General features: G+C 37.0%; 1 protein-coding gene across 2 annotated transcripts in view; it reads right to left on the minus strand.

Moving 5' to 3' along the window:
* Positions 1-9331: 9331 nt before the first annotated feature.
* Positions 9332-14661, minus strand: part of LOC109419778 (uncharacterized) — a 399312-nt gene continuing 393982 nt past the window's right edge. For both annotated transcript variants that reach the window (XM_062850104.1, XM_062850103.1), the window contains exons 6-8: positions 12217-12339; positions 10699-10897; positions 9332-10602 (exon numbers count right to left, since the gene is read on the minus strand). In XM_062850104.1, coding sequence (XP_062706088.1) covers positions 10442-10602; positions 10699-10897; positions 12217-12339 — 483 coding nt within the window. In that variant the 3' untranslated portion in view covers positions 9332-10441. The remainder of the gene's footprint in view (positions 10603-10698; positions 10898-12216; positions 12340-14661) is intronic.

Raw genomic sequence — 14661 nt, forward strand, 5'->3', positions numbered from 1 at the left:
GCGCGTGCCAACGAAGCTATGCAATAAACACTGCTGCTACGAGATGCACATTTCTTCAACGACGATGACGTTGCGATCTGCCGCCGTCTGTTTCTCACTCGTTACAGACAGGTGGTTCTGGAAGACGCAGAGCAAATTGCTTTTAATGTCATCCCTAAAGTGACCAGACGTCCCGCGTTTCGCGGGACAGTCCCGCATTTTGACCAAATGTCCCGCGACAAATTATGTCCCGCGAAATGTCCCGAGTTCGTCTAAATTCGTAAAAATGTCCCGCGTTTGAAAAAAAAAATCGAAAAGCATTCAAAATATTGTACTAACTTAAAAGCCAAAATAATCAAACCGGTTTTGTACAAAGCACAAATCACATCAAACATATTAACGGAACTTTCAACATCAGAGTTCAAATACTGACATATTTTTGCGAGAAAGTTCATGAAGATTCTGGGTTACAGTAAAGTTTGATCTGTTAATTTTTTTTATCGAGCGATAGCAGTCCCAGATTTTTTTTTTATTTTTGAAGAAAAAAATTCGAATATTTTGGTTGATTTTTATGCACAGTCATGCAGCATCATTTTACAGTTCGGTGAAGAAAATAGAGAGTAACAAAAGTACAATTACAAAAGTAGTATACGAAACTGTCTCAAGTTCAAACTTCAGGGCAGAAAACTACTTTTTTACTATGTAAGTGTGCACTGCGCACAGTAGTAAACTTTTATCGGAAATTTATTTTAACTGTGTTATATATTTTTTTTAATGGGTGAATATCAAAACCAGTCAAACAGTCAATGAATGGCAGGCGGTTCAAACGAGTACGCCTGTCAATAAAATTCATCTAATATTTAAGTTAATCAATGTTGACAGAGAAGCATCCAAGCTACTTAAGGAAATAGTAGAAAAATGACAAAATTGGACACGCGGAAGCTAGATTGGTTAACATTTTCAGGCACTTTGAGGGTAATAATAACTTCAAAAAATTGTAGAGTTCACGTCATGCTTGTCAGCCAAAAACGCTGTAATAAACTATTTTTGTTCCAGTTGTGTACGAAGTTTGAACCACCTTAATTTTAATTTTGAAAGCAATGAGAGTTGAAATATTTAAATCATTTTTGACAGCTAGATTTAATTATCAGGTTTCTTTTGAAGACTGCAAAAAAATGTTTATGAGTTTGTCCCACTTCTGCGAAGCTCACAACGCAGAAAGATATGCTTGGTAGAAGAAATGAGTGCTTTGTATTCTACGAACAAAAAAATCGTTACGTATTCGTTAACAAAAAAAAAACATCACGATTTCACCTTACAATGCATTTTTCCATATTAATGTCCCGCGTTGGAGCTCTGATCATCTGGTCACTTTAGTCATCCCGAATATTTTACAGCGGATTAGAACGGGTTGTCTCGAAGGTGGTGACAATGCAGTAGTGATAGAGAGAAGCCCTTTGTGCATCTTCATGAGTTTACTTGTTGTAGCTTTGTTTATCACGTATATGCTGGGTTAATGAGTAAACGAGGCTGAAGGACTTGAGATTAACTAGATAAAGTTGGATGTGTTTAACAATGACAGATATAAACTTTGGATGAGATTCACAACCGTTGGTATAGTTTTGCGCTTAAAATAGTCATACATGGTGAAGTGAAAGCTCATGATAGCCGCCAATTAAACTCCACCCCCGGCGACGTCTGCACACTAAGAAATTCTGAAATTTGCACGAAACGGAATCACCAGGGTCTCCAGTTAGCCTAGTGGTTAAGGCTATGGATCGCCAAATCGGAGACGGCGGGTTCGATTCCTGTTCCGGTCGGGAAAATTTTCTCGACTCCCTGGGCATAGTGTATCATTGTACAGGGTGCGGCAGGAAAAAATGCGAAAAGTTCAAGGCACTATTACACGCTAAATATGGGATATATATGACTATTTTATCATGACAGTGTATCAGTCAATGTCTATATTCTAGCACTGAAAAATAAAAATGAACATATCGACAATGATTTTTCATAAGGGCCTAACTGACTTGATCGATTTCTCTTCGTCGACTCTCTCTTTCGCTAATAACTTGATCAAAACAAACAAAATCATTATTCTTTTTGTTTCTATAGCGACATGTAGTCGTCTTCTTCACATTTCAACAAAAAAATCTTTGGAAAACTCAATACACATTCTGTGATAACACAAAGAGAGGGTCGATGAAGAGAACTCGAAAATGTCAGTTAGGCCCAAATGAAAAATCAGTGTCGATATATGATGTTTAACATGTGATAATTTAAGCCTAATAAGCGGATATCAATAAACTGCGCGCCCAATGGTCATTAAACAAAATGACTATAACAGTAACAAAATTAGCTCAAATGCGATGAACAACCAGACCACACTGATCCAGAGCCATGTAGTTTCACAAACCAGATGAAATAAGTACATATATTTGATGATATTGTAGAGAAAATCAAAAATTTTGTTTTATCAGATGCGAAATTTAGCGACCTGTGTGATTTTCTGCGGTTTGAAAATTCTGGTTGTCTTCATCTTCAGGCGCCGCCCTGTAAAGGTTAGTGACCAAAATGGGAAATTTTTTAATTAACTTTTCACAAAACTTGCCTATTAGAGATTATGGAACGTTGAAATATAGATTGGTTAACGTCAAATGGACGAAAATGAGGTTTGAAGTTGAAAAACACTTTCGCATTTTTTCCTGCCGCATACTGTATTTGCATCACAATATACAAATTCATGCAATGGCAGGCAAAGGAAGCCCTTCAATTAATAACTGTGGAAATGCTCAAAAGAACACTATAGTTGAAGAGAGGCAGGCCAAGTCCCAGTGGGGACGTAGAACCAAAAAGGAGAAGAAGAAGGAATCACCAAAAAACGTGAATGTTTTCAAGACTGAATCACAAATTGGACTCAATTTTACGTGCAACATGTAAGTGTTGGTAGGTTGCGTTAGATGTCAACAAATCGGTTTCACCAAAAACATAGAATCAGTATCACGTTCATCAGCCACCTTCTAACTCGGTGAAATAGTCGAGAGGTAAGAGGTGTGGCTCACGATCAGCAGATCCGGTGTTCGAATCCATGCATGACAATATTTTACTTTTCCATGTTTTATCTGTCAAATCGGTGCTAGCGATTGCTAGATGCTAAGAATATATAGGTACGTTTTATTTTGGGGTGTCTTGAAAGACGTAAATATACATGTTTTAACCTCTAAATTTGTGTTTTTGAAGATGCTCGTATATGTCAGGTTTAGGACACTTGAAATTAGGGTCTTGTGCCATTTGGGCAGGGGTACCTATTTTGGGAACTTGCCGCTATAATTAAGTCAATTTCAAACCGATTGATTTGTATAGAGTTAGGCACGTCAGTTCCCTGGTTAGAGACTGCGAGCCAGCCTTAACCTTCCTTTTGCATCAGTAGCTCGCTGACATAGTGTACGGTTTGGGTAAAAATGACCCTAATGCCAAAGAAGGGTTAAAAAGATAAACACCGAAAAGTCAACTGCAGAAGAATTCGAACCAATACCAATGGCGACTACCACAGCGATGAAAAGGACTTGCGATTGGGAGCTGGGTACGTGGAACTGCATATCTCTAAACTTCATCGGGAGCACCCGCATACTCGCCAATATAACGGATCCCGAGCAGAAGGGCATACCTTACAAATACCATGCGAAGAGCAACATGTGCTCTAATACCTAAAATTGTTATTGATGCGTTATTCTACGAAATGTTATGAGAACATCACAATAACAGTTGGATGTATTTGAGCAGAGCTTGGTATTGATGTAGTATTTGTTGGTTTAGCAGTGAAAATAACCGAAGAACAAGATTTGCTATTACATTATGAAATCATCGAACAAATGGAACATTTAATAACAAGAAATGTTATTAGTTTGTTATTCAATAACTTTGGGATAACAAAAACAGCACTTGAAATTTTAGGTCTGCTTTCATTATTGAAATAGCAAGACTTATTATTTTCTAGGTGTTATTTATACAAAATTTTGGTATTCGTTTTTGTTATTTTGCCTCTTATTACCACCTTATGAAGGGCATATCAAGGTATGGTAGTATTTAAGATAAATTCCATGATATGTTATTCTCTTGTTATTTTCTTTTGCTCGGGATTCGCAATCGTAGTGTTGCAGGAAGTGTGTTAGACAGACACGTTTTTATGGAAAATATATAAAATCAAGGATTTCAAACTTTGCAGTAAATTCAGAGAGTAAGAGAGTTCAGAAAGAAGTAGTCTTAATCTTGTTATTCTTAACATAACGTCCCCAACGTCTCATCTTTAGCAGTTCCAAAGTTCATAACTAAGACCTATCTTTGCTAATGACCATTTTTTACGAAGTTCAACGGTTCAATCGACGGCAAACACCACCAGATAAGTGATGTTTGCCGACCTAGCAGGTAGCACAGCCGGAGAACTGTTGTCCTTATGACTTCTAAATATTATTTCAGAAAATCATCGAGAGATTTGTTTGAAAGTTTATCCTGGTTTTCGCCGAAATTTCTCTGAGGACTTCTTGAGAAACTCGATGCAGAATAGCTCCAGAAATACTCATTTGAATTCTTCTAAAAAAATTTTCGGGTTCTTCCTCCCAGGTATTTATATGTAAATCTTATGAAAAAATCATCAAAAAATCATTCACAGAATAAATAATTCCTTCAGAAATTCTTTCAACGTGTACTATGGAAATTTATTTTCAATGCCTTCCTATTTCACCAATAATTGCAAACTGGAATTTATATAGAGTAGAGTTGGAATATTTTCGGCATACACATCTTGGAGAATTTCTCAAGAGACTCATTTGATAATTCTTTCAATTTTTTTTTCAGAAACTTATCTAAGGGTTCCTTTAGCATTTTTTTTTTAAGATTTTCAATCGAGAATTCCTCCAAGGATTCAATAAGAAATTATTTCATGGATTTCTTTGAAAAATTCCTTCAATAATTCCTTGCGGTATACCGAAAATAATTCTTCCAAAAATTCTTTGAATAATTCCTCTAGAAATTGCTTGTGGAACCCTTTCCAGAATTTCATTGGAAATTTCTCAAGGAATTCAATTAAAATGTCTCTAGGGATTCTTGGGGAAATTTCTCCAAGCAACCTGTTAGGATTTCTTCAGAAATTCATCCAGTGGTCCTGTTAGCTGCAATTTCTCGTTGATTTCTTTAAGGATTCGTTGAGTAATGCCTTCTAATTCCTTTAAAAAGTATCCCTCAACGAATCGTTAGAAAACTCAACAAGAAATAGCTGCAAAAATTACGTAATGTTTTGTGGAGAATTTTTCTAAATAATTTCTAACGAAATCTTTCCAATGGTTTAGTCACAGAAAAACAGACGTAACAATTTTCGCGAAAACCCATCACCAAGTTCACACTACCATCACTCGGTGGAAATGTTTAACGAAACACTGCGTTGTGCAATATCGTCAACAGAAGGCGCTAGTGTGAAACGTCAAACGCAAAGAAAAACGATGCGCGCGCCTCTGGTTGTTAAAGCCACAACTATGAAGATTTAAAACGGTCGTTAAAAGCGTGGTCGATGGGAACTTCGCCAATGTTACGTCTGGTGTAGTCAAGATTTTCTCTCGATTTCTTTCCATCTTGTGGCTTCTTTGATATATTTATATAGAACATATTTATTCAAAAGGATTTTTTTTTCACAAATTTGCTGAAGAATTTCTTTTGAAGTTGCTTTCTGGGAAATCTTCGGGGAATTTCCATGGGGAAATTCCTTTGGAAAATGCATTCGGGTTTTTCCGAAGAAATTTCATTGCTAATTTCTTAAGAGATTTTTTTAAGTTATATCTTTACATCCTTTAAGAAGTTTTCAAAGGATTCGATGGCAAATTTTACCAGAGATTCATTCAGAAACCGATCCAAGAATTTCATTGGAAACTTCCCTATTTATTTTTTTTGAGGATTCTTGTACGCTTTTTTTAAACTTCTCCGTGGAATCTTTGGAGAATTTTATCAGGGATTCGTTGGTGGATACTAGCAAAGTATCATTAAGAAATTCTTCCACGAATCCCTTCAGAAAATAATGTAATGAATTCTAGGAATTCTTCCTAGGATACCACTGAGATTTCTTACAGAGACGCCATCCAAGAACTCCATCAAGATTTTCTCGATATTTTTTTCAGATTTGTAAGGGATTCGTTGCAGAGTTCTTTCTAAGAGGGTTTCGTGGGGAATTTTGTAAAAAAAAATCGTTGGGAACGTATCCAGGTATACTATCGAAAGATTTTCAAAATAATTGAAACAAGAACTTCACCATGAATTCTTTGGAGGATTTCTGCAGGGATTCCCTGGAGAATTTCACAAAGGTTTTTTATTGTGAAATGCCTTCAGGAAGGACTTGTTAACTTCTGTTTCGAACCTGGAATTGCTTTGATTTTTTCAATTAAAAACAAAAGTTCCCATAGCAATACCTAAAGAAACATAAAATATTCCAGAATACGCTTTTATTTCAAGTGTATCTTGACAGAATTCTAGAACAATTGTTCAAAAAATACGTTACAAACAGTATCTCTCCACAGAAAGAAATACTGAAAACTACACTTGACGTAAATATTAGAGCGATTAATTTTCCAATTCATTTCATTCGATTTTACATACAAGAATTTCTTGCACTCAAAATTGTAAGCAAGCCCAATTTTACAATCCGGAGAATTGTCTTAAAAGCGATGGAAATTATATTGACTGATCTCTGTAAAAAACTTCCGATGATATTACTGGAATTCTCAGAAAATGTTTGCAGAGATTCTCGAAGCTCTTCATTTATATGTTTGCAGAAGTTTATAAAAACATGATATGAAGCATTTAATTTGTATTTTATACACTTAGCTACATGCTAATTGTTACACAGTTAAACAACGTTACATCATATAACCTGTAACAAAAGCACTTCGTCATTTCGCACACAATATTACACCAGTTTTTGAATTTACAGCTTGTTATTAGTATGAAGCTTGCGTTCAACCTTCCATACAAGAAAATTTTTAATGTTAAATTCTGTGAGAATATAAACATATTCTATAAATAAAAATGTATATGTCAAACATGTTTGCGATGGGTATTTGTGCTGTGTTTATAAATATATATTTTTAAATGAAAGCATCAGCATACATGTAAATCAAAAGAGTACCGTACTGTTTCCAGATAACTTTGGCAAATTTGGTTGCCTTTTCATGCCCTGATCTGTGAACGAAAACGTTTTCAGGTATGCGCACAGCAAAATGTGGCCACAGCATTTTGGATTGAGATATTAATTCCAAAAGCTAGACTTTACTAATACTGGCGAGAGCGAGAAATGTACAAATTGATGTGGAATTTGAGAAAAAGTTACTCGTCCTCTTGGTTAGACTCGAATTCACGACTCCTACTCACTAGACACACAAGAAGACCCGAAGATGTAGTGACTAACCTCGTGGTGTAGTTGGCAACGCGCCTGTCTAATGAGTAGGAGTCATGAGTTCGAGTCTCACCGAGAGGACGAGTAACTTTTTCGCGAATTCCACTTCAATTTGTCTATTTCTAACTCTCGCCAGTATTTGTAAAGTCGAGCTTTTGGAATTAACCTTAATCCAGCTAACGTACCTACATTTTTCACCTTCGGAAAAGCTCAAAAATGTTATTTTTTTTTGTTTTTCGATGGATTTTTGAAAATTTTATTTCACACTTCCCGGAAAACTCTTCTTGTTTAGGATTCCGGGGACATGGGTGCCTGGTCCTCATGGTTCCAATTATTCCGGATTGTCTTGAGGTACCAAAATTGGCCACATACTTTGCACAACGTATACCCCAAGATTCCGATGAGATAGAAGTATAGTGTCTTCGGCGAATTTGTTTAGCAGGTTAAGAACCAACTGGCAACGGCGACTTTGATTCGCGATTCGGCCGCTAGGCGGCGCCATTGTAAAAAATGCTCAAACCCTCATATCTCAGAAACCTGATAAGATAGAATGATGCTGTCTTCGGCAAAGTTCTTCAGCAAGCTCAGAACTATCTGGTAGTAAAGTTTTTGGTTTGGAACTTATCTTTTAGGTGACGCTTGGTGTCAGAAAAATTCAAACACTGATATCTCGATACCCTAATAAGCTACAAGCATGCCGTTTTCAGAAAAGTTGTTCAGCAGGCTAAGAGCTATCTGACAATGGCGTCTTTGGTTCGAGAATCGTCCACTAGGTGGTGCCAGAGTAAAAAATTTTCAAACTTCTAATCTCAGAATCCTGATAAGATAGAAAGATGTCGTCTTCTACAAAGTTCTTCAGCAAGCTAAAAACTGTCTAACAGTTGAGTCTTTGATCTATATCAAAAATCTGAAAACGTCCCGCAAATTGTTCCGAAGGTAAGAAGTAAGACGTCCATATCTGGTGTCCTTGGTATTGATATTATTCGATAGGTTGTCTTTATCAAAAAAAAAAAAACTTTGACCACCATAATGCACAAGAAGTATTCCGTTTCCAGCATAGTTGTTTAGCAAGCTAAGAGCTATTTGGCAGGATAGTAGGCGGTCAAGTACGGTAACTGCTTGCTTTTTTCTGCACTTCAATTTCATATTCATACGGCTCGCTGTGTTTGCGTTTGTTTGGCAATACTAAAACACCAATTGACCTTCATCTGGGTCGAAGAGGATGACAATCATCGAGTAGTGAGTGACAAAACTCTGCGTCGTGAGAGCATTAAGGGAGAACGGGACGGTCGAGGAAAAACCCGCCATTTCTCTGATGCTACTAAGACGGTAATCTAAGATTCTATTTCATATTTTGCAACAAAAACCTATCATTGTGTATGCTCACTTGCAGTGCATATGCTGATTGGTTTTCAGCATCTTCAGTGCGATAAAACTGGAGATTACCATCTTCAAAATCATGAGGCAAATTGTTAGAAAGAAAGGCAAGACAAGAAAGTAACACAGCGTCCCGTTTCACCTTAAAAGTCCTGGGTGAATGGAAGCGATTGCTCGGGAAAGGTTCAAGTGAAGAAGTATTCTCTATTCGGCATAGATGCAAAGATGTAAATTCCGAAGGACAGATACAGCCGATGCGGTAAACGCATGGGTGATCAATAAGACAATGCTGAAGGTGACGGGTTTGATTCGCGGTCGGTCCAGGATCTTTTCGTTAAGGAAATATTCTTGGCTTCCTTTGGTATAGAGTATCTTTATGCCGACCTCACGATATACCCATGACGACTGGTTAGTTCTCAGTTAGTAACTGCGAAAATGCTCTGCTCATATAACACTAGCCTGAAAAGCAGGCTTTGTTCCACTTGAGACGCTATGCCTAGAACAAGATAAAGATGTACTCATATTCCACATGAATGATTCCTGAAATTTCCATTGTTTTATTCTAAGTATTCCAACTTCCATTCTTATTTTCTTCACCCCTCAACCAGCTGTCCCTTAAATCTTAAAGTTCCTTCAAAAATATTCCACTCACACTCAGCACAGCATACATTTTCCACGCACTCGCCAGAAAGAACCATTAATCAGAGTCATCGCTATCATTAACACCTTCATCACGCGCGCACTTTCATCCCGTGCAGCTGCTTATCTTCCGGCCGGCGCACCTCCTCGTCTTTCATGTTGTCCGTCCGTAATCCGCCGAAAAGCCATTCTTCTTTCGTCCAACCAACGCAACGCAACGGGTTCCGGACTCCAACAGGCGGGCCATAAAACTTAGTGGGATGGTGGAATTTCCGGTACTGTTTTTTTTCTTGTTCCTCATGCACACTCACTTCCGATCCGAGAGACATACACACTGACTTGTAGAGGCAATAAAAACGCAAACAAAAAACGAGAAAGGCAGTCCATTTCATGCATTCGTATAGGGCACTTGGAAAACAAATTCTAATGGAAATTCACAATTGCCTTCTTAAACTAACCTGGACGTTTCAAAAACACTATAAACTGTACCTAACAACACGATTATTTACTGATGGATTAAGTTTTTAAAGTTCTTCAGAGAATTCCAATAAAATTTTAGAAAAATCGGGTATCGGAAATATATTCAAAATCATAAGGATATCGTTTAGGTGAAAACGAAAAATTTCATTGGATATCTTAAACTTTCCGTTGACACAGTTTCGTAATTCATGGAAGATCGAACATTCATATATGAAATATATTTTTTTTTTGCATTCACGATTAAATTTATGTGCTTAGCAATGCTGGCCTTCGATTTTTTTGAGTAGATTGTAAATTTCAATAGAACTTGTTTTCATTACAGATTGTGCACCACTCACCACTCATATTGTTGTTGTTCAGAAAATTCCGTCAATTGTTGCATAAAACTTTTACCTCAAAACGTAGATGCTTTCTCTGGCGCTCTTCGCTTTTTCTCCCAACACCAAGCACACGAACAGACCAAACGAAAAAAAGAAAACACCAAGCATCCAAGTTAAACCCGAAATCACATCACTAATGCACGTCACGGAATCATGTTATGGAAATCGTGCCGAATTTGAGCAAATGGTGAAAAACTATTAGCAGCCCGGTTGCCTCCGCCAGCAGCGCCAGCAGAAGCCGGGATGAGCTGATTGATGGCACCGATCTCGTCACCGAGGGCACACTGCCGGACGCCGAGGATGACATGTCCCCTGCGGATGTCAGAACAAACGATAGAGCGAATCGAAATGATTAATTGACTCAATTTCATGGCTCATGGGGAAGAGAGAGCGGCGTGCCAAACTTACCCTGCAAGTGCGTCATGTAGTCCTTCCGGTCCACTTCGTTGTCTAGCTGGAACTGATCGTACGGGATGTTGTGTATCTGGTTGATGCCATTTCCGTTGGAGGAGGACGATGCCGCCGAAATGACGTGGGGTCGTTCCTCGTAGATGGTTTTCTCCGTCGATTGCAGATAGATATCATGGATTCTGGCAGTGCAGCGAACCTGGTGATGCAAAGGAGAAAAGGGTCAAAATTTACTCAAACTTTGCGAAGAAGTAGATTATGTTTGAAATTGGAAGGTATTGTACTGGATTTTGATTGGATTTGGATTGGATTTGGATTGGATTTGGATTGGATTTGGATTGGATTTGGATTGGATTTGGATTGGATTTGGATTGGATTTGGATTGGATTTGGATTGGATTTGGATTGGATTTGGATTGGATTTGGATTGGATTTGGATTGGATTTGGATTGGATTTGGATTGGATTTGGATTGGATTTGGATTGGATTTGGATTGGATTTGGATTGGATTTGGATTGGATTTGGATTGGATTTGGATTGGATTTGGATTGGATTTGGATTGGATTTGGATTGGATTTGGATTGGATTTGGATTGGATTTGGATTGGATTTGGATTGGATTTGGATTGGATTTGGATTGGATTTGGATTGGATTTGGATTGGATTTGGATTGGATTTGGATTGGATTTGGATTGGATTTGGATTGGATTGGATTGGATTTGGATTGGATTGGATTTGGATTGGATTTGGATTTGGATTGGATTTGGATTGGATTTGGATTGGATTTGGATTGGATTGGATTTGGATTGGATTTGGATTGGATTTGGATTGGATTTGGATTGGATTTGGATTGGATTTGGATTGGATTTGGATTGGATTTGGATTGGATTTGGATTGGATTTGGATTGGATTTGGATTGGATTTGGATTGGATTTGGATTGGATTTGGATTGGATTTGGATTGGATTTGGATTGGATTTGGATTGGATTTGGATTGGATTTGGATTGGATTTGGATTGGATTTGGATTGGATTTGGATTGGATTTGGATTGGATTTGGATTGGATTTGGATTGGATTTGGATTGGATTTGGACTGGATTTGGATTGGAATTGAATTGGATTTGGATTGGATTTGGATTGGATTTGAATGAAAATTGGAGTTTATTTAGAAGGCTCAACCAGGCCTAGCACATAACGGAGCTGATTTGTATCAAATTGGAACATATTTTTATGTTCTATCTTAAAACGGATGACAGAGTATGTGTCTTGTAATTAACTCGTAGACAACGACGTTTTTCGGGTTGGAAGGAGGATGTGGAAAGGATGTGATCATAATCACACTAAATTAATTACGTATAAAAAAATAATCGTCAAAGCCCTACAAGTATTTAATTCCAAGCTTTTTCTCTGTCTTTTTATTTCTGATATGCTCCGCTCTCTATCGATAGGCCCCGAACACAAAACACATATGTAAAGCAGTTCACTAAGCCGTTCACTAAGCCCACAAACGCCAACACTTACCTTTAGCTTTCCGTGCAGGAAGTGTTGATTGCCGACAACAAAGTGCAACCCGATGGTCGAAGTTTCCAGGTCGGAATTGCGGTCTCTAAACGGCTTATGGTTCCTTATATGGGAGGGATTAACCTGTAAGAAGATTAGGATTTATTTGAATGTTTCGTTGGTGAGGCATGTGGTTCTGTTTGTTGGTAAGTTCTTGTCAACAATGGGAATAGGACCGACAAATTTTGGTAAAAAATAATACGCAATACATACATAGGAGAACTTACGTATTTTCGGCAGTTTTGTTCTCTTCGTCATGGAGGGTTTTTTGAAACCTGTTGAACTCAGAGTTGGCCTAATATCCTTCCCAGCCAAGCTGAGTTATATGCCCACTTTTCAGATAATTTGGCCCACAAAAAACCCTCATGACGAAGAGAACAAAGCTGCCGATAATACCCTTCATCACCCTATTTAGGCTTTAAATTTCACATGGTGTCGATGCATGGTTCTGAGTAGCAAACCTTGTAAAAATGTAAAATCAAAATTGAAAACCTTGTATTTTAACATAACAGATCATTTTATTATAGTGACTATACAAAAACAATAAAGTTACAATATAGCTAATGGAAAAGGACCATACGAAGTATCGTAAATGAGTATTTCACATTAAAATATTAAGGTTTATAGGTAAATACCAACATAAAAGACGTTTTATTTTAATGTATATCTATTACTGGAAATACATTTTGTTGTTGACATTATTATAAATTTCTTTACCATAACATGTATCATTATGATATCCTACAAGTATAACAGAATAAATATTTGGCACTCAAATGGTTTCAATAATTGTTTTTGTGCAAATATGGCATTGAAGTCCAGCATTTCATGACTGCAAGAGATCACTTACACTGAAAGATCTAACTTCATCATTTTATTTTAAATGTTGAATGTTTGTTATAATATATTTAATTTAATAAATTTAACATTCACTCAGATCTGAGATGATACATGTTATTAAAAAAATGAACAGGGATACAGATACGCTATGCCACAATAAACAGAATCATAATAATGACCACAACTTACGAATAGTTTCACCCATTGTTCAGTCAAAGGAAAATATGTTAGGTTATATTTCAGGCAGAAAATTGTTCCATTGTCTCGCGGTATTTTCCACGTAAATGCTCACATCGCAGACTGTTGAAGAAAAAAAAAACGGTATCCAATACATGTTTCTCGAATTTACTTCTAGTTGCCTGCATGCCTTCCTTCAACAGAAGCTTATTCGGAAGAGGAGAAGAGGTGCCACATCGGTTAAGGTTGCTCCCGACACATTAAGGAAATCGAGGATTAGGGATATGATTTGTGGCTCATAGTTACCGATGAAAGCCAGCAAAGCTAGAGGTATCGTAATGTAGAAGGTTTGCGGGAAGGTGAGGTGGTCAAGACGTTCCTGGTGTCGACTCCGTCGGCAATTGTGGAGGTAAAATAAATAGCATGATCCTTCTTTGGACAGGGTGATACATGAGCTACTTTTCGGAGTAAATCCAAATCGTTTTGGTTTTGATGGAAGTTTATTAACCAATCGGGAGGGATTTTGACGGGTGAACATGCTGACGATAACATCTGAAAGACATTATGTTTTTTTAGAAATTTTTCGGGTTTTTCTCCTTTGGAGATTCCTTCATAAATTTCTTTGCAAATCTTGTCGTGTGTTCATTTGAAATTTATTTTTTATTGCTCAGGAATTCTTCCGTGAATTCTTTCGGCTTTCCTTTAGAAAGTGCTTCTTCTAATAACTTTGTGAATTTCTATAGAAGTTTGTTCTGCGGTACCTTTGAAATTTGTTAAAAACTTCTGTGTTTTTTCTGCAGCAATTAACTCTGAAATTTTTATCTTTGGGAACCCCTTTGGTAATTCCTTTGAAATTTTGTTCATCTTTCTATGGAAGTCTTTTTGGTATTTCCTCAGGGAATTGCATTAACATTTTTTTTTTTCAAGCAGTTTCTTTCTAACTTTCAGAGTTTCCAAATTCAAACTTACAGAATTTTTAAATAAATAAGAAATTTGAAATAGTATTACAAAAGGAATTCTCGAAGGAATTTCCGAAGAAATTCCAAAAGAAATTGCCGATTCCCAAAACAAATTTTGAAGGAATTTCAAAAACAAGAAGAAAATAAAAATGAATCCTGAGAAATTTGCAAAGGAACTGCAGCCTGTATCACTTTTACAATTATCAACAAAATTTCCGAAGAAATTGCAGAAAGTATTAGCATCCTGATAAGCAAATTAAATTCCTCAAAGATTTGCCAAAGAAGTTTCCAAAGAAACAATGAAAATCAGAAATAATTTTTCAAAATTAAAGTGAAAAAAGCCCAAAATCGCATATTTTGCCCTATAAATTGAGGTATAGCTCAAAATTGTGACGTGTTGGAGCAAATCTGAGCCCGGATTCGGATTCAG

This window comes from Aedes albopictus, chromosome 2 (assembly GCF_035046485.1).
Source record: "Aedes albopictus strain Foshan chromosome 2, AalbF5, whole genome shotgun sequence".
NCBI classification, from domain to species: Eukaryota; Metazoa; Arthropoda; class Insecta; order Diptera; family Culicidae; genus Aedes; species Aedes albopictus.